Raw genomic sequence first — 18569 nt, forward strand, 5'->3', positions numbered from 1 at the left:
TGAATTGTTTTAAAGCCTAGAATATAGTTGTAGTCCAATTATTCAAGAACCAAGCCTGAACATTACACTAGCAACAAAGCAGTGTATTGGCCAGGTTAAGAAGTCAATCAATACTGCTTTCAATTCTTTCCATTACAAAATGTGTTTAGATAAAACTAGAAAGACCAATAGGAGTTTAAGAAAGCTTTAATACACCATGTATTTTTTAGCAAACTTGCTAAAGTGCCAAGAGAATAGAAGGACTAGAATAAAGTAGTTTTTCAGCAAATGTTTACGTTTGATGCATCCTACAAATTCACATTCTAGCAGTCAGCTAGAATCAACAAGAGTAAAAAATTCAACAGAGGAAGGAGTTATGAAAAATCATTTTAATGGTTTAAAAGGCTTGATTTAACAAATGAAATGACTAAAACAGATTGAACGTGTAATAACGTTAAAACATTAAATTACGTTTAAAATAAAGCAATTTAACAGTTGAAAGGTCATGGGGGAAATCTGAGCTGCTAAAGTTTCATTAACACCCCTGAGTTGTCTTATCAAAAGAAGGCCAGACAATAAACCTATAGCCCATAAAGAAGCCTCCATGATGCTGTACTGGCCAGATCGGGGTAAGCGGGACCATTTAAATTTTGAACAAACAAAAGCAAAACCGATCACGTCTTGGCTGGCATCGAACAGCAACACAAGGAGGTCGGCGTAAATAAAGTCTCTCGGTAATCTAAATATAAACCCAACACCCCGACCAAACAGTTCATTTTGAAAGTCCAGTTGTTTGTCCAATAGTTTTGCACTTAAAAAAACCCACACCATACAACTTAAGAGTCACATTGGTGTTTTAATATCCACCATAGCCACCTCTTCCATATCCACCACCACCACCTGCTCCTCCTCCTCCTCCACGTGGGTATGGCCCAGCGCTCCTGCCGGAATAATAGCCACTTTTCACAGCACCGTAATCTGAGGCCTGTTGCCCGTAATCCTCGCCGAAGTCACTGTACCCATTACCGTTGCCGTATCCGCCACCCATCTGATCGCCATAACTTCCTCCGTAGCTGCTTTGACTTTCGTAGCCACCGCTGTTACCGTATCCACCGTTCTGATAGCCGAAGTCGCCATAGTAACCGCCTCTTCCGCCACCGTAACCGCCTTGAGGTCGGCCCATTCCCCGGCCGCCCATTCCTCCCCTCCCGCCGCGACCACCGGAGGCTTGCATCTCCTGTTTGGTGAGCGCCTTCTTAACCTCGACTTTGTGTTCGTTGATCGTGTGGAACTTCATTACGACGGCCTTATCGGCAGAGTCATTGTCCTCGAAATAAACGAAGCCGAACCCTCGCTTTTTCCCGGTGTCTTTGTCAGTAATGACCTGAGTCTTCTCGATGGCGCCGAACTGGGAGAAATACTCGTGGATGTGTTCTTCCTCGAGATCGTCTTTCAACCCACCTATAAATATTTTCTTGACCTTGGCCAACGCCTCTGGCTTTCCGGCGTCTTCCCGTGCCACCGCTCGCTTCAGATCCACGTTGTTTCCATCCACGACATGTGGCCTGGCGGCCATGGCGGCGTCAGCTTCCTCTGCACTCGAGTACGTTACAAAGCCGAAGCAACGAGATCGCTGCAGCGGCTGGTTCATTACCACCACGCAGTCGGTCAATCGCCCATACTGTTCAAAATGTTGCCGCAAACCTTCGTCGGTTGTTTGGACATTCAGGCCGCCAACAAACAGTTTGCAAAGCTGGTTAGTCATTATCTTACTACAGACGTACTGACTATGAACACACACAGCGAAAGAAAAAAATCAATGCTTTGAAATGCCGGGGGCGTTTCTTTTTGTGTGCGTCAACGGATACGCTGTCGACTCTGATTGGTTGCGCGCTTTATTCTATTTCGTCCTATCAACTCACGCTTTGCATTTAGACATTAAATTTCAATCATATGGCTCAAAACAAGTTTGTGAATGCAGCTGAAAAAGCTGTAACATAGATTTTTGAAACGTATATTTTAAAAGTGTGTAATTTAGTACATGGTTTACCTTTAGACACCTCGGATTTAGGCTATATTCCATTTCAAACCTGGAAATTACGTCTGGATTTAGAAGCATCAAAATGTTTGGTAAAATTAAAATATGAAGAACTTATTTGCTCCCCACATTAACTGATGTTGTCTTTTTTTTGTTGAACACAAAAGAGGACATTTTGAAGAATTTAGGACAGCAAACAGTTCTGGGGCACTTTTGACTGCTATTGTATTTCATCCTACTATGCTAGTCAATGGGGTGCAAAATCTGCCTGGTTATAAGCATTCTTCCAAATATCTTCCTCTGTGTTCATCAGAACAAAGCAATTTATACAGATTTGCAACTCGAAGATGAGTCGAAGACAGAATTTTATTTTGGGTGAAGTATCGGGTTAAGACTTTACTTGCAAGTTGCAACATTATTTATTAAATATTAATCCTGCCTTTCTCCATTACATTACCTCATATTTTAGAGTTGACAAATAAACAATAATTCCACTTTACACAGTGTATGTATGAATACAAAGTTACCCATTTCTAAACATTTTTACCTTCACCAACCATTCAATAAACAACAAGTGTTCATTAAAAGTATACTTCACCCCAAAATAAGTTATTTTAGTAATTATTCACACTCATGCAATTCATAATCTGTGTGTGATTCATTCTTGGATCCAAGGATGATGATTAGATTAAAATCCTCATTTGGGGAGACTATCCCCTAATACAATGTTTAAAACATAATGCACAAGTCAAAGTCCACAGTCGTATTCAATATTTAAAAAGTCTCAAGCAAATTTTTTAGTTTTATTTAAAACATCATATCTACAGATATTAAATAGCAATTTAAAACAAAAGTCTGTGTATGGGTTTATTACGAATCCCATTGTAATCACTCCATGCCCCCAAAAAAGACTAAAACAAAAGCTAGTTGTTGGGTCTTGCATAGAACCAAACTCCATGGCCACAGTAGGTATGGGTAGAGTCAGGCGTCCAAGGCCACCTGGGTAGGAGAACAGGAAAAAGAAAAAAATATTAAGTTATGTCACCAAACACATTAAAAACTTAATGAAATACTATAAACCGTAATGGGCAAATCACGACAAATGCCCTAAACCGCGGCGTTCCACAGACCTATAACGCATCAGTTGAGGCAAGTACAGTGGATCCAATTCACTTATAGACAGGGCAATAAAAATATATTTTAATGAATAAATATAAATCTATTAAATAAAATATGTAGTACTTGACCAACACATAGTGAAGACAAGCTGATTACATACCTAGATCGCAGGATGATATCCTAATGAGTTATTTCAGTCCTATCACAATCGAACCCAGGTACTGAACAGGTTCCCTGTACAAACAAACTGCTACAGCTATTTCGAAGTACTGGGATAACTCCTAAATATAGGAATCAAGAGTAAATAAAAACATTTCTATAGCTCTAGACTATAGAACTAGACCCGAACAGGAGATAATTTACCAAACATTTATATGCTTACTAATGAGTGTCCACAGACCAAATAATTATTGTCTTCAGCCAGAACGCCTTTGAAAGGTAGGATAATTAAGCTGTGAATCTTTTATTTAAAAAAAATAACATACAACTGCATACCAATGCTTAACAATATTGATGTGCTCATGTTATACAATACACAAGAATATGTTGGATATAAAGATGCTCAATACAGCGTTAAACTTAACTCTTTAAGTGTCTTATAGTGTGTTTGCGTTACTTTACAAAATAAACCACACGACTGAACGAAACCTCCAAACATGATACACTATTTTGGAAAAGGATGGATGAAACAAACCGCATGCGTCAATTCCCCCCCAAGTCACTGGTAAGCAACGATTTTTAATAGAATGCAGAAGAAAATACATATTGACAATTGATCTCCAGTTCTAGTCTAAAAACGAATGGGTTGCTAACATATTAAGAAAATTTGCACGAAATTAAAAAAATAAAACCGTGAAGGCCAACTTGTTTCGCGCCTTTAAAGTGGAACATAAATGAACAGAACACGTCCTACAACTAAAGCTGGTCGAGCAAGTCAGGTTTTCTGGGAAGAAATCTTCTTCCTACCTGTTAAGAATTGAGGTCTTTAAGGTATGCTTTTCACAGTGTCCGCCATCGCGTGCATGGTCGGGTGAATGGGCCATTCTGCACAACGTGATCAATGTAGGGAACAGGTTTTTCAGTCTTTCTTCCAACCCACGTGACCATTAATAGCCACCGTAGCCGCCTCTGCCGTAACCGGACCCGCCGCCACGAGAGTATGGGGCTGCTCCGCCTCTGCCACCATACGTGCTACCACCCTTCATGGGCCCGTAACCAGACGACTGCTGACCGTATCCGCTGCCAAAGTCACTATAACCATTTCCACCATAGCCTCCCATCTGATCATTGTAGCCACCACCATATCCGCCTCCGTAGCCACCACCGTAGCCTCCGCTTCCATAGCTTCCGCCGTAGCCGCCATCACTGCCACCGTATCCCCCGCCGTATCCGCCTCCGTAACCTCCTCTTCCACCACCGAAGCCATTTTGATTTCGTCCCATGCCTCTTCCTCCTCCTCCTCTGCCCCTGCCGCCACGGGCTCCACCAGACGCTTGAATCTCTTGTTTCGTTAGCGCTTTTTTCACCTCCACCTTATGGCCGTTGATCATGTGAAACTTGAGCACGACGGCTTTGTCGGCCGAGTCGTTATCTTCAAAGTGGACGAAGCCAAATCCCCGCTTCTTGCCGGTGTCTTTGTCAGTGATGACTTCGGATTTCTCTATTGGCCCATATTGCGAGAAATACTCGACGAGATCGCTCCCCTCAATATCCTCTTTCAGGCCCCCAACAAATATCTTCTTAACTTTGGCGAGAATTTCGGGTCTCCCCGCGTCTTCTCGGGCCACGGCTCTCTTCACTTCCACGGTTTTGTCGTCTACCACATGTGGCCTAGCGGCCATTGCAGCATCAGCCTCCTCTGCAGTGGAGTACGTAACAAACCCGAAACAACGAGACCGCTGAAGTTGGTCGTTTTGGACCACCACGCAATCCGTTAATGTTCCGTACTGTTCGAAATGAGCGCGGAGTCCATCGTTGGTGGTATGAACGTTCAAACCACCAACAAAAAGTTTGCAAAGCTGCTGCTCTTGTCCTGACATCTTGCTACGCTAGCGCGCCTGTTTGTGTCGACTGAGAAAAGGCCTTTTTTAAACGGCTTTCGTCATGACGCATTATTCATTCAAGCTGTGAGACACGCCCTACGCCGGAAAAAGCGGTTTTGTGAAACTCCGCCTTATTTACGCATATGCTTTAAAAAAAATGTCGAGTATATTTCAAATTATTTTTTGTTTTAATATGCTTTCTTTATTAAAACTATGACAATAAAATTGGGAGCGGATGTGTTGAAAATGGAAATAAGTCTATGGCATAACATTTTAACAAATACTTTTAATTAGGCTGCCACAGTAAATTTACGCACGAATATATATTTTTCTCTTTAAGCTACAGCTGATTCTGGTGGGGGGAACACCATCTGACTTTGCAGTTGACATAAATTCATCCCTGTTTATGATTTATTTTTCTTTATACTATGTATAAAGAAAGTAGTTCAATCTAACACTCTAGCATCCCGTAAAGGTGAATGTCTCTAACTGCAAAGACCTTATCAGGGCAATATGAAGTGATCAGGAAAAAGACACTCCAAAATTGTAAATTATTTAACCCATTTTTGTTATAGGTCATGATTGGGTAAAATAGTTCAACTATATTTTGTTCTTATTGACTCAAGGGATAGAGGCCCTATCCTAAAACTCTTTTAAATATATTCCCACTTTAATATTTTAAATAAAAGTGTTTTTTTTACATTTTGAAAGTATGTCATGATCTTATCTTTACTTAAAACACGTACACAGCCTCCCATGTTTAGACTTTTGTTTATCTCATTATATGTATCCACAAACAGGAACATAATTTCATTTCTAACTCTGCTGAAAGTCTATTTTGGTAATGGGTTTCATTGAAAAGTTCCATTGAGATGACGGGGTGATTTATCAATCAGCTTTAAAAGGTGAGCAATAGGAACTGATAGTTGAGATCTGCATAACAGATGAAGTGTCTGGAGCCAGCACTTCGCAGATATTTGATGACAGTTAATGCATATGGGTGTGGATGATGGCTCTGAATGAGATTGTCTTTTAATATGCTAAACACATCCATCATCGAAGTGCGAGAGAGAACTGTTGCGAGGTTTCAAGTTGCTGTGGGTGCATGTGGTGAATTGAAAGATCCTATGGGCACGGTCTCATATGGTAAGAGTTAGTCTTTGTTTACTGTAAAATAATTAAATTTTGAGTAGAGTAAGACAGTTTAGGATAATTTCTTGACATTGACCCAGCTCAATGACCTAAATTGCCAATATTTCAATCTTTAAGAGAAAAAAGCATATATGTTCATTTAAACCATAGACAGTAGCCTACTGTATATTGCCTGCATATGTACAGCAGTCTGAAAATTTGGAGTTTAGGATTAGGACATAAAACATAAAAACAAACTAATGTATGTGTTGATGCTCCGGTAAATTTATTTCAGATCTAATGAAGAAAACAAGTTTGTGACTTGTTGGTTAATTAAGTAATTTCTTATAACCATGGTTTTGCTCTGGAAATAGGAACTGTAGGCCTAAAAATCTGAAATGGTTGATAATACCCTAATACCTCATCTTTATATAATGTTTTATGATTGTTTGTTCAAGAGAAATATCTGTGTAGGAAATTGAAGGTTTTAATGGTTTTACCCAAATTTTTATCTGCATAGATACAACACACTGCATAATGTAGCAATATATATAAAAGTTTTAATCTTTGTTAACAAAGATTTCGTTTTTCATAATTCCTTCGAAAGTCATAAACATCTTTATGATTATGGTCTTAATTCCAGATTTTTGAACCACAACTTTTTCACATAATACTACTATTTATCACAATAGACTTGCATGCATAATGTAGGAAAGGCAAAATAAATGCCTGATTGTAAATACACAATTTGATCATATTTTCTCACCGAAATGTTATAAAATGTTCAAACATTGATTAGATTAGTTATATTTGATGTCAAACATGATCTTCCGTGGAAGTCTTTTAAAACGTCGAACCATTTTACTGCGATCATTTCACTAAGCGGCGCTATAGGCATTATCATGAGCGATTACCAGAACCTCGTGTTTTCTCGCGATATGTGGTTGACGATTGCTGCAGAATTCAAACTAGGCATTTGAAAGTTGCATCGGAAAGGCAGTTAAGAGCAGTTCAGCCTTTGAATAATAAATATATGATTAACCAAGTTTTCGATTATTTGATATAAAGGTCAACATATCTGGATATACATTTTGTAAAATTTTAATTTAGAGGCGATAACCGACGCTTATGGTAATGTACCATGTTTACGCAATGCTTTTAATCGACGTTTGAATGGCTAACGTAGCGGAGCTTAATAAAATAACGTTTGTGGTCTAACGTTAAACGAATAACAACATTGCATAATTTACATTGATTCTTATAGATGCATTAATAGAAAGCGATTCAAGTAACGTTACTTTAAAGCTGTTTGTGTGTTGCCTGAGAACACTCCATCGATTTTAGCTCCATGCTGCAGTAGCTTTTCAAAATTAAATACACTATTTGTAAACAATAAACACCTTTGTTTTTTCCTTATGAAAGATGTCAGATCTAGAAGATGAGATTAATGTGTTGCGACGGAAAGTACAGGCGGGAGAAGAGGCCCTTCAGCGGGCTGGTCAGTATGGACTTCAACTACTGGATGACAAAATGGATCTTCACAACAAACTGGAGGATCAGCGAATTGAAATGTCTAATATCATTGAGGTATTGGCAGACAATGGCTAGAGCTCCACAACCTGGTGTATCTCAAAGTTGTTGATCAATGAATGTTGTCTCTTTAAATATGAAAGAATATCATTTAGACAGGGTCGTGTTTTGCAATTGCAGACGGTGGAGCAAGAGAAATACTCATTGCAAAGGGAAGTTGAGCTGAAGGCCCGCATGTTGGAGAGTCTGCGTTCAGAATTTGATCTTGTTAAAAACCACCAGAAACATCAACTGGAGCAGAAGCAAACTTTGATGGAGAGGAACCACGCTCTGGAACTCAGCGATTTAAAAAACAAGGTTAAGTTCATATCTTTGTTTCTTTCAGCAGTGGTATGTTTCTTATGCCACAACATTTGGTCACATTCTTTATCTTATAGGATCTTCCTTAGTTAACAACAATAAGTGTTCATTTATAAAATTACCTAATTATCCTCAAAAGGAAGGTCATTCTGTTTGACCTTTCGTGCTGATGCATTTCTAGGTGGAGAAGATGAAGACAGATTTAGGAGAGGCTCGGCTTGCTGAGAAGCAGATAAAACACAAGCTGGACCAGCAATCTGAAGCACTTCACAGCAAAACCGAGGAGCTGCGCGTTCTTACAGAGCGTGCACATGAAACTATGTCTTCTGAGATTCTTGAGCTACAAGTGCAAAAGATGGACATGGACTCAGCTATGGTAAAGTCTGTGAGATCATAACAAATGTGTTTAGCAGAAAGAAGCATTGCCTGACATGAGTTTTTGTGAGCATTTTTAAATGGATATTTCAGCCAAGAAACAAAATTTCCCCATTTCTTACTCACCCTCTAGGAAACCTAACTGAATATGAATTCATTTTTGAAGAATAATGCAGTCATAAATTAATACCATATATCTTTTTACTTCCAAGCGGTCACAAAGGTCTTCTTAAGCGAATTGCGTTTATTTTAGAGAAATATGCATATTGACAACGCTATTAAAGATAATGTCTAGCTTCCATTATTCCTCTGTTGCGCGTGAACCAGAGTCTTGTTTTTCTGTCAAATGATGGTGACAAAAGCTCCCTCAAAGTGGAGACGGTATCCTATTGGATTAAAACGAGAAATGCTGCGTTCATCACCAGAATTTACTGATTCACGTGCAGCAGAGGGATAACGCAAGCTAGAGGGTCAGTAAAGCAAGGGAAAATCTTCTTTCCAGACTGAAATATCCCTTTAAGGTGCTGATGTGAGACCTTGGTTTGCAGGCAACTTTGGAACAGGACCTTCAGGAGGCGAGATACAAAGAAGAGCAGCTGAATTTGGCCAACACTACCCTTCAGAGGCAACTGGAGAGACTCACAGAGGAGAAGGAAGAGAGAGAGAAAGAGGCGGTGTCATGCTATAATGCTTTGGAGGCATGTTGATAAGCTAAACATGCATAAAATATAAATGTTGATCATGTCTGATCTTGGAAGCTATACAAGAAAATTGTATAACGAAAACACAATGTTTTGTTCAACCCATAGAAAGCTCGTGAAGCCAACCAGGATCTTCAAATTCAACTGGAACAGGTGTTGCAGCAAGCACAAGATCCAAACAGCAAAGGCAATTCCTTGTTTTCTGAGGTAAAGTAGATTTGGGAACAAGTGTTTCCACATAAAGCAATGTATTGTTTATTCTTTACATGTTTTTAGTAAAATAAAAATACTTGACCCTTTTTGAAAACAATGCAGAACACCATAAGACAGTACTGTTTATTACAGGGTTGATAAAAAGCTATAAATATGCAGATCAGTTACTTTATGCAAAAGAAAAGCTACCAAAGGTTTGTAAAGTAGTACTATGATTTCTTTAGGGTTAAAAAAGTTACGATTTGCACAGGTAGAAGACAAGAGAGCGGAGATGGAGAGGCAGCTGAACAGTATGAAAAGACAACACGAATCTATTCAAAAACAGCACGCCCTTACCAAACAACATATGCACCGCATGAAGGTAATTGAATTTATGGTGTTGACAATTCTTTCTTTTTTTGTTGTTGCATTGTTTAGGTAAATCATGTCTGTTTTCCTTGTGTTTGCGGTTTCAGATGCAGATAGCGACCCTTATGCAGCTCCAGGGCAACCGGGCAGACCCTGCCCAACTTGAACGATTGCAGTTCATGCTCTCTGAAAAGAACAATGAGATAGAGACCCTAATGTTAAAAGTACGAGAACTGGAAAAAGAAAAGGTACGTGTACAATTCAATTCACATTCATTTGTATAGCACGTTTCACAATGCATATCGAATCAAAGAAGCTTTACAGAAAATACACGTTTCTTTGTATCAGCCAGAACCAGAATAACATTTTGTAAAATAGTGTTTATCAAAATAATGAAAGGGATATTTGAGGCAAGAAACTAAAATTCCCCATGTTTAACTCACCCAAAAGGCATCATAAATGCATTATTCTTGAAGATGAAAGTCATATTCAGTAAGGATGCCTTGAGTGTGAGTGAGTAAAACATAAAACAAATTTAGTTTTTCCTGTGAAATATAGCTGTGTAAGAGTTTAAAAGCAATAATAACATAATTATAAAGATTACTAAAGATGTACAATTTGACAGTGTTGTGAATGTTGTCATATTACACCATACAGTATAAAGTCAAATATGAAGTAATTACAGTTTAAAAAAACATTACAACTATCTCTTTTCAAACAGATGGCCGTGAAAGATCAGCATCCATCTGTCCAGGGTAAAGAAACCGAACTTGTGGATGAGACTTACTACACAGACCTGTTAAAAATGCAACTTACAAATTCAAAGTGGGTGTCCTATCATAATTTCTTGTGCTGGTGGCAGGTTTCATGAGTAATGTTTAATAACATGAATCTCTTGAAATGTATTTCTAAAGGAAGGGTGCAGACAAACTGAAGGATGAGTTATCCATGGCAAGAATGAAGGCTCTCTCGGAAAGTCAAAGAGTGCTAGAGTTGGAGCGGAAACTATATGTCGCAGAACAGGGACTGAAACAGAGACACGGTGATAATATGAAGCTTCAAGTCAAGCTTGAGGAACTCCAGATGAAATACACACCTCATGGTAATGTTTCAGTCTCATTCCAAAGTGCGTTCGTTTTAACACAGTTCATCAGTGTTGTTGATGTTTTATTGTCTAAATTGGTTCATCACTAATAATTCTGTCATGGATGGAAAAACTGGCATTTTAACTCACTCTCATGTTCGAGCACAAAACACAATAGGTTATGTTTGACAAAATGTTGAATGTGGAATGTGGAGCCTCAGTCAACTTTTATATTCATAAGACATGAGGGTGAGTAAAAAAGGGTATTTTTTTGATGAACTGTTCATTTAGATGTGATATTTCTGTGTACTCAGTGGTCAATAAAGGGCAAGTCCAAAAACGTCGCCGGGAGAAGTTTCCAGTAGACAATCCAGAGGAAAAATCGACACCTAGCAAAGAGGAAACTGTATCCATGGATATTGAGCCAAACAAGAGTTTGAGTGAAAATACAGGGGGAAAAAACATAAGTCCTCCTGTTGAGAAGCCAGTTGTGGTCCCGTTACAGCCCGCACAAACCTCAGAACCCAACCCTGTAGTCCCTCGTGAAAGCAAGTCTGTCAGAATTTGTGAGGATCCCCCAGTGTGCATTCCTGATACACCCAGGTCAGTGCTAGCCTCTGCATGCCAACCCTACTCCTTTTTGGTGCAATGTGTCAACTTTACCGTCTTTGTCATCTTCCTTTTCCTGGGTTTGATGAGGACACTCGCTCTTCGACCGTCCCTTCCTCTTCCTTTCAGGAATCCTGTAGCTCGAATGAACTTCTTTGACATTTAATTTGATCTTGGTTTAATGTTACACTAAGAAATCTGAGTTAAATAGTGTGCTACATTGTTGGTTAAAACAATGTGAAATGTAGCCTGATGTTAAAATATAGTGATTATTATATAGGAGCTACATGCATGTGTATTTAAATGAAATGCACTGCATTTTAACTGTCTAGCCCTTCTGACAGTGATATTGAAGTTCTAACTTCCAGAAAATTACTCCTGTCGTAGTAGTAACAAAGTAACATTAACTTGAACCGTTTATGACTTGTGCGCACTAAAGGTATGTATTTTGAACCCCTACAAACTATATGGTTTGCCTGTAGGTCTCCCGTTAGTGACTGCATAAGCAAGGATGGAGATCGAACAACAAGCAGTGAAGAGGAGAACTGGAGAACTGAGAAGAGGAAAAAGTACCAACAGCCCATCCACGTTAGTTCAGCAAAAACCATGGCAAGCGAATGCGCTCAACAGTAGCGCTGTGAATGTAGAAGTAATTTTTTGTTTAGTTAGAAAAATAATATATTTAAGTTTGTTTTTTATCTCATTCATTGATGTTTTCAATAAAACATAATTACATTTGTAAACTGTCCTGCTATTCATGTACATGATTTAGAGCACAAGTAACATTGATCAATACTTCTGTAATATAATAAACAAAGTTAAATCATTTATTAAAACAACTGAATTAATGCAGATTGATTAGTAATGCAAACATTCTTATTTTTCTATTTGTCTTTGCTCTATAATCGTTTTTCACCAATATCTGGCCAAAATTTAACAGATAAACTTTGCAATCTCATGTCATGGGTTATTTTGGATATAGGTGTGTAGAGTAATCAAAGTTTGTTTTAATTTGTTGCATGTTTAGAAATCAGAAAGAGCCTTATTGCCAGCATGTTTGTAAAAAAAATCAAAGATTTTGTGTCAGAAGACGGTTCCAATGCGGAGGTACAGAAATGGTGAAATGAAGTACCGACAAATAAATGTAATAAAAAGAAACCAGTGAAATAAAAACGAAATCATAAGTGAAGCAAATGAAATATTGTGATAAAGTACTGTAATGTTATTTTCTGATGTACAGTATGTTAGATATTTACAAATGTTGAGTTTGCAATGCTGTGTAGAACAAAATAGTATAGCTGCATGCAATTTTAAGCATTTCTTGCAACACTAAAAAGGTGTTTCTTTCTCCAGCCAATCCCCGCGTCCAAATGTAATGACGTTCTTTAAAAACATACTCGCAGTGATTTGATTGGTTCACGTTATTATAAATGGGGCAGCAGGAGGAGTAACCTCGTCACTAACCGATTTACGGTATGTGTTCCATAACGGATTTTAATATTCGGATGGTCTCTTGTAAATAATGGACTTGTTTAAACAACACTTGAATTAGGTTTTACCACACTATTTGTCGATTCTCTGTCCGATATAATGGTCACCATACGTACAATGCAAAAAAAGAGGAGTAACACACTTGGGCTGGTCATGGCCCTCTGGCTTGTCAGTCTTCAACTCGTATGTGCCCAAAATATGAAGGTAAGATTAGTTATTAGGATATTGTACACCTTTTGTATTTCTTTTGTGTGTGTGTTAAACTTTAATAACATTATAGTTGTTGGTTGTACAGTCTTCAACAGCATTGACCATCAAAGATAGCACCGATGATCTTAACGATGGTGAAGAGACAAGGTTACCGAATGCGGATGATGAAGACCTGGAAGTGTTTAGACCCACAGACAACTGGCAAACTCTCAAACCAGGTGGCTACATTACCATAGACCGTATATCTTTAGGAAATATTATGGTGAAGGACTACTGTTGCTTATCGTCATGATTAACAGATCTCTGCCAAATTTTATTGACTTGTTCTTCAATACTTAATGTTTTAGGTCAAGCAGTTCCAGCAGGCTCTCATGTCAGAATGAACCTTCAGACTGGACAAAACGAGGTCAAGCTGGGAGAGGAGGGTCTTAACAGATGGACAGATGGAAATAGGTATGGTAGTAAAAGAAATGGAATACATTAATGAGTGTATGTGGCAGATACATTGTTGTACTGTACATAATAATTTTGTACATTTTTTTTTTTTATCTGTGTGTGACAGGCAAGGAGTAATGAACACAAATAATCCTTCATTCACTGCTCAAGAGTTAAAAGAAGCTCTGAAAAAGTTTAAAGAAGGAACGGATGATTCTGAAGGAACTAAACAAGTGTGATCATTTAAATACATTCCTAACCACTTATTTTCATGGCTTAGTATGATCTTTAATTGTAAAGTTTGCTTATAGGAGGAAGATGCGGTGAGGGCCAATTTTCGCCCTATCGAAGAGTTGAAAAAAGACATGGAAGCACTGGACATGCTGATGGAGACAGACATCCAAGTTATGAGGAGACTTTTAAACCAATTCAATAATACTAATAGCACAACTGAAGAAAAGATCACTGCTCTTCTTGACTTGGAGTACCTTGTGCACCAGGTAATACCATAAATGTCAAATTCTTTGAAATGCTTAAATATTCTCTTTGAGAATTTGGATAACAGTTTTTAAACATTTCTGTTTTATTGTCTCGCAGGTTGATAATGCCCAAAATTTGGTGTCCATGGGAGGAATGCAACTGGTTATACATGCTTTAAACAGTACAGACATTCGTCTCCAGGAGAGTGCTGCATTTGTGCTCGGATCTGCTGTTTCAAGGTGACTATTGTTAATGCATTCAAAATGGCAATTTATGCTGTCATAATCCATCCATATTTTTTTTTATCACCATCTACATTTTTGCAGTAACCCATCCGTGCAAGTTCATGCGGTGGAAGGCGGTGCATTACAGATGCTGCTGACATTGCTTGCCACTCAACGACCAATGACAGTTAAGAAAAAGGTTAAGACAACTATTAAAAACCATGGACATTATGCTGTTCACAGCTAGTATTGAAAAGTCATTCTTATATTTTAGCCTAAATGTATATTATTAAACTATTTGATTCAGGGGTTGTTTGCTGTGGCCTCCTTGATGCGTCACTTCCCGTTCGCTCAAATCCACTTTTTGAAGCTTGGTGGTGTGCAAATGCTTAGTACATTATTTCAAACACCAGGGGCGGAGGCCCTACGTGTGAGAATCATCACCATCCTCTATGATATGATCACCGAGAAGGTCAGTGTTTTTTTTGTTTTGAAATCCCAGGGGATTGCAAATACCTATGTAAAATGTATAGGATAAAGCAACGTAAGTCGCTTTGGATATAAGCGTCTGCCAAATGCCTAAAATGTAAAATGAAACACGAAACACAACTCCTATTAGCTTTACTACTCTTTAATTCATTTTTTTTTTATTTTGCAGTGTGAATCATGTGTTTTAACGGCATTGTTAAAAGTCCCTTTTATCTTGTAGGAGCTGATATCACAGGTGGGCTTAGACCTTATCCCAGATTCCTCTCACCAGGAACGTTTACGACAATATGCTGAAGTCTCCCTCTTGCCCGTGTTGGAAGAGCAGGGGTGGTGCCTCCTCGTGCCTGAACTTTTAGCTTCTCCTGAGCATGACTGGAGAGAGAAAGCTCTTCGCGCTCTGCTTGCCATGATGGCTCAGTGTCAGAGCCAGTTTAAGCAGCACCCCACACTGACTACTTCACTTACTGAATTACAAAAGCAGTACAAAGAACTGGTCCTCACAGAGCAGGACGTAGGGGAGCAGGATGGGTACTTTGGGGAGATCCTGGCCCTTGTGGATTCTATTGTGGTTAAAATGCAACGGGTGTAGAATTCTTTTTTCTTGGAACATTAAAAACTATTCAAAGACCCTTGAACGATGACTTGGTCAAGTTACTCAATTTAAAATGTTCTTTCACCATGAAATTGGCCAAAAGCTATGTAGCCTACTCATCATGTAGATGTCTAGAACTTTAACACGTAATTTCAAAGAAACCAATCAGATGTAATCAGAAAATAATTATATATTCTATTATGTCATATATTATATTAGATATAATGAATTGTAAGTATAATAGTAAACAGCTTTGCACAGCTTGGTGCCATGATTTGTAATATTTACTGTAGAAAATATTATTGCTACATATTTAATTATGCTCCTCTTCCTCTGTGTTTGGAAAGCAAGTTCACAACAGCATGGAATGTAAAAAAAATCTGAACATAAATGTGATATGTTTGAAAATACAGTTTTTAATCAATAATTACATTACAAAATGACAGATATGATTGATTGATTATTGATTTATTGCATGGCATTACATGTAGGTACTGAGTAAGTTCCATTTGTGTATAACCTTAAAGAGAGCTACTGGCTAATCTATGACAGCACATCATGCTCAGCGGTCACATTGCTTTTACATCCTTATTGCAAAGGCACGCCGGTTGGAGCAACAGGTTGAATAGGCTTACATTCTCCTTCCTGCATTATTCTGATATTCTGGCTACGTCGCCTAAACAAAAAAACACAAAACCATGAGAAGCAGCAGAAATGCTATTTGCATGGCTAGGAATAGTGTTTAAAAAAATCATAATGGTCATAGATATTAGTTTCCTCCACTAAAAATAAAAACCATCATCAGTCTGTTTAGCAAAACTTGGTGTGTTTATAAGTTAATGATTCAAAGCTGACATCTGGACCCACCTTGGATCTTCCCACACTCCCTGCCTTCATCTTATCATTGCATAAATATTTTATCCATCAATTTCGTAACAGCAAAGTTAAGCTGACTTACTTGTTCTCCAAGCACAGTATGCACTCGGTAGGGTAAGTGATGTTGTCTTCGCCACAAACTGGATTGTATTCACGAGTACACACTCCATTATTCTCTGGGTCACAGACGGCCTGTTAGAAAGATTCTCAAATTCATCTCACACTTCACAACACATTACTGCCGTTATTATTTATTTTAAGAAGCAATAGTAATATTGACAGCAGCAATATCCATAACTCACCAGTCTGGGCTCTGCCGCTGCCACTGTAAAAACAAAACCATTGTTATAAATGATGAGAATAATAAACCAGGAAAGGTAGTATTGTTTTTCTTGTTAAACATGTAAACAGGGTTTAGATAAATATGCTGCAAGACAAGTTGTCTGTTTGCATGTTTGACCATAAGGAAAGAAATGTGTATTTGACGCATCCCATATGTCTTTAGACTGATGCAACTGAATAAAATTCATGATTGTTATCAACAAGATAAAGTTTTTAAGATTCATTTGAGAATAATCCCTTTTTTGTGTACCATTGATTGGGGGAGAAACGTTAGAAAATAAATTTCAGAAATTAAGAAAAGATCTAGTGCTTTTGCAAAGTTTGATGTTTGTAGTTTCTGACATTCCACAAAAAAACAGGTTAGACTCTTCTTATCAGTTCATGTTTCAAACATTTTATAAGGTTTTATTTATAGATTTTCCTTTTTAAATGGACATTGTTAACTAAACAACAAAATCAAAGATCTGATCCAGCAAGCAATATCTTTTTTTCCGTGTCCTTTGAGAGAAACCATGCATCTGTATGACAAGGACCTATTCTATCATATCACAAAATGGATCCCCCTGGGGTTAGTAAATAGTCTGACTCTTAACACAAAGACATTGGCTGTTACCTTACCATGTTTGCAAATTCAGTTAAGCAAACCACTTTAAAAGTCAACATAAAAAACTTATATACGTCCAAAGATGTTATCTAATGACTTCATTTTAGCAAAAATATGGATTTGAATAATATAATCGTATTAATTTACGGTTTTATTTATGTAGCATAAATCATGACAATTATGATACTTACCAGAGTAAATGAGAACAGAAAAGCAGATCAGGATAGCCAATTTCATGGTCTTGTTTGCTGTATGCGTGTTGAAAGTGGGAAACTCAGCAGGTGATCTGAGCTCTGTAGTCATGTAGATTTTGGAATTACACTCCTCCTCCCTTTATGTCCTCTACCTACTTAAAAAAAGCAGAACTTGACTGGTGACATTCATCATGGTCCCACAAACAATGACTTAGAACATTTGTGTTGTGGTTTCTCCATATAATGCAGGCCACTGTTAACAAGGAACAGTCACAACCAAGTCATTGTGAGTATCGTTAACCCTTGAAACCCTGCTGATGGTTATATTTCATATTGAAGTAATACATAGTTAAAAAAAAAAACAAGAGAAACTGAAAGATAATGATCAAAACAACAGAACATTTTTCCTTGCTCATTACGAAAATATCATGTAATCTCTGTTTAGAAATCTGCTTGGTTTGATTAGGATGTTTTGTTTTAATGACGTCTCCTATAAATGTAGGGTTGTTTCTGTTTCCCTTTGTTGTTTTATTTCAAGTGTAAATCTTACGTAATCCAAGTCATAAATCATCAAGAGATTATGTCACCATGAATCAATAAAGTTTGACTAGTGAAATAAAACAAAAACTATAATTTAGATAGATGAACTTATGTAAAAGCTTAGCCAAGAAAACAAAAGAAACGCCACCACCTTTAATGGAGAATTCATCACCTGACCGGCAGAATCCCATCACCTCACTAGGTGGCATCAGTGAACCATGGCGCGCACAGGTCATGAACGCGCGTTACCGACTAATCATCGCGAGACATGTAAATTCGTTAGAAACTACTTTCATGGTCATGTAAATGTTCAAGTGATTATGTGAAATACTAACTATATTATTCAGAAGCTTTACTTGTTTTGATTATTCTAATTGCGTACCATCGATTTATTATCATTTTTCGTATTAATTTAGGAGAGAATATTATTAAGCAGCTCCCTACATTTAAAAGGACAAAAGTGGTGCACTGACCCTACTATAAACTATTTCACTGTGCGCGTTTCCGCAGCCCCGCTGACATCACGCGTGAACCCCTCCCCTGCCCGCGGCAGCGCGCTTTAG

The 18569-nt window shown here is 38.0% G+C and overlaps 5 protein-coding genes across 7 annotated transcripts; 2 read left to right on the forward strand and 3 right to left on the reverse strand.

The window, feature by feature from the left end:
• Positions 1 to 353: 353 nt before the first annotated feature.
• Positions 354 to 1813, reverse strand: hnrnpa0l (heterogeneous nuclear ribonucleoprotein A0, like). Its single transcript, XM_056769036.1, has one exon. It carries the CDS (start codon positions 1742 to 1744, stop codon positions 836 to 838), a length of 909 nt encoding a protein of 302 aa, XP_056625014.1. The 5' UTR covers positions 1745 to 1813; the 3' UTR covers positions 354 to 835.
• A 970-nt stretch (positions 1814 to 2783) lies between these two features.
• On the reverse strand, positions 2784 to 5271 carry hnrnpa0b (heterogeneous nuclear ribonucleoprotein A0b). 3 transcript variants are annotated; one of them, XM_056769034.1, is made up of 3 exons: positions 4103 to 5271; positions 3297 to 3370; positions 2784 to 3016 (listed from the first exon to the last, which is right to left on the reverse strand). In XM_056769034.1, exon 1 carries the CDS (start codon positions 5173 to 5175, stop codon positions 4243 to 4245), a length of 933 nt encoding a protein of 310 aa, XP_056625012.1. In that variant the 5' UTR covers positions 5176 to 5271; the 3' UTR covers positions 2784 to 3016; positions 3297 to 3370; positions 4103 to 4242. The 3 variants fall into 3 exon arrangements, with proteins under 3 accessions (XP_056625012.1, XP_056625013.1, XP_056625011.1); XM_056769035.1 differs by having other exon boundaries at positions 3297 to 3417; XM_056769033.1 differs by lacking the exon at positions 3297 to 3370.
• Positions 5272 to 5425: 154 nt separating this feature from the next.
• Positions 5426 to 12277, forward strand: spdl1 (spindle apparatus coiled-coil protein 1). The gene is made up of 12 exons (XM_056769041.1): positions 5426 to 7440; positions 7732 to 7896; positions 8020 to 8196; positions 8381 to 8575; positions 9123 to 9272; positions 9384 to 9482; positions 9739 to 9849; positions 9944 to 10084; positions 10558 to 10661; positions 10751 to 10938; positions 11235 to 11523; positions 12012 to 12277. Exons 1-12 carry the CDS (start codon positions 7438 to 7440, stop codon positions 12160 to 12162), a joined length of 1773 nt encoding a protein of 590 aa, XP_056625019.1. The 5' UTR covers positions 5426 to 7437; the 3' UTR covers positions 12163 to 12277.
• Positions 12278 to 12974: 697 nt separating this feature from the next.
• On the forward strand, positions 12975 to 15493 carry sil1 (SIL1 nucleotide exchange factor). The gene is made up of 9 exons (XM_056769027.1): positions 12975 to 13224; positions 13316 to 13448; positions 13578 to 13683; positions 13793 to 13898; positions 13977 to 14165; positions 14263 to 14384; positions 14472 to 14568; positions 14677 to 14841; positions 15079 to 15493. The coding sequence occupies exons 1-9, from the start codon at positions 13120 to 13122 to the stop codon at positions 15445 to 15447; spliced, it is 1392 nt and encodes a 463-aa protein (XP_056625005.1). The 5' UTR covers positions 12975 to 13119; the 3' UTR covers positions 15448 to 15493.
• Positions 15494 to 15846: 353 nt separating this feature from the next.
• si:ch211-195b11.3 (uncharacterized protein LOC100334344 homolog) lies at positions 15847 to 18234 on the reverse strand. Its single transcript, XM_056769037.1, has 5 exons — positions 18158 to 18234; positions 17464 to 17617; positions 16629 to 16651; positions 16409 to 16518; positions 15847 to 16126 (listed from the first exon to the last, which is right to left on the reverse strand). The coding sequence occupies exons 2-5, from the start codon at positions 17573 to 17575 to the stop codon at positions 16039 to 16041; spliced, it is 333 nt and encodes a 110-aa protein (XP_056625015.1). The 5' UTR covers positions 17576 to 17617; positions 18158 to 18234; the 3' UTR covers positions 15847 to 16038.
• Positions 18235 to 18569: the final 335 nt, after the last annotated feature.

This window comes from Triplophysa dalaica, chromosome 16 (assembly GCF_015846415.1).
Source record: "Triplophysa dalaica isolate WHDGS20190420 chromosome 16, ASM1584641v1, whole genome shotgun sequence".
Taxonomy (NCBI): Eukaryota; Metazoa; Chordata; class Actinopteri; order Cypriniformes; family Nemacheilidae; genus Triplophysa; species Triplophysa dalaica.

What these genes read in the sequence shown, in the direction of transcription:
- hnrnpa0l (XM_056769036.1), bottom strand. Translation starts at nt 1,744, where the DNA reads ATGACTAACCAGCTTTGCAAACTGTTTGTTGGCGGCCTGAATGTCCAA.
- hnrnpa0b (XM_056769033.1), bottom strand. Translation starts at nt 5,175, where the DNA reads ATGTCAGGACAAGAGCAGCAGCTTTGCAAACTTTTTGTTGGTGGTTTG.
- spdl1 (XM_056769041.1), top strand. An exon ending in ATGCAACTTACAAATTCAAA is followed by an intron (nt 10,662 to 10,750) that starts GTGGGTGTCCTA and finishes GTATTTCTAAAG; the next exon opens with GAAGGGTGCAGACAAACTGA. An exon ending in TGCATTCCTGATACACCCAG is followed by an intron (nt 11,524 to 12,011) that starts GTCAGTGCTAGC and finishes GTTTGCCTGTAG; the next exon opens with GTCTCCCGTTAGTGACTGCA.
- sil1 (XM_056769027.1), top strand. Translation starts at nt 13,120, where the DNA reads ATGGTCACCATACGTACAATGCAAAAAAAGAGGAGTAACACACTTGGG. An exon ending in TGGAGTACCTTGTGCACCAG is followed by an intron (nt 14,166 to 14,262) that starts GTAATACCATAA and finishes ATTGTCTCGCAG; the next exon opens with GTTGATAATGCCCAAAATTT. An exon ending in ATGATATGATCACCGAGAAG is followed by an intron (nt 14,842 to 15,078) that starts GTCAGTGTTTTT and finishes TTTATCTTGTAG; the next exon opens with GAGCTGATATCACAGGTGGG.
- si:ch211-195b11.3 (XM_056769037.1), bottom strand. Translation starts at nt 17,575, where the DNA reads ATGACTACAGAGCTCAGATCACCTGCTGAGTTTCCCACTTTCAACACG. An exon ending in TTCTGTTCTCATTTACTCTG is followed by an intron (nt 16,652 to 17,463) that starts GTAAGTATCATA and finishes TTGTTTTTACAG; the next exon opens with TGGCAGCGGCAGAGCCCAGA. An exon ending in ATACTGTGCTTGGAGAACAA is followed by an intron (nt 16,127 to 16,408) that starts GTAAGTCAGCTT and finishes TTTTTTGTTTAG; the next exon opens with GCGACGTAGCCAGAATATCA.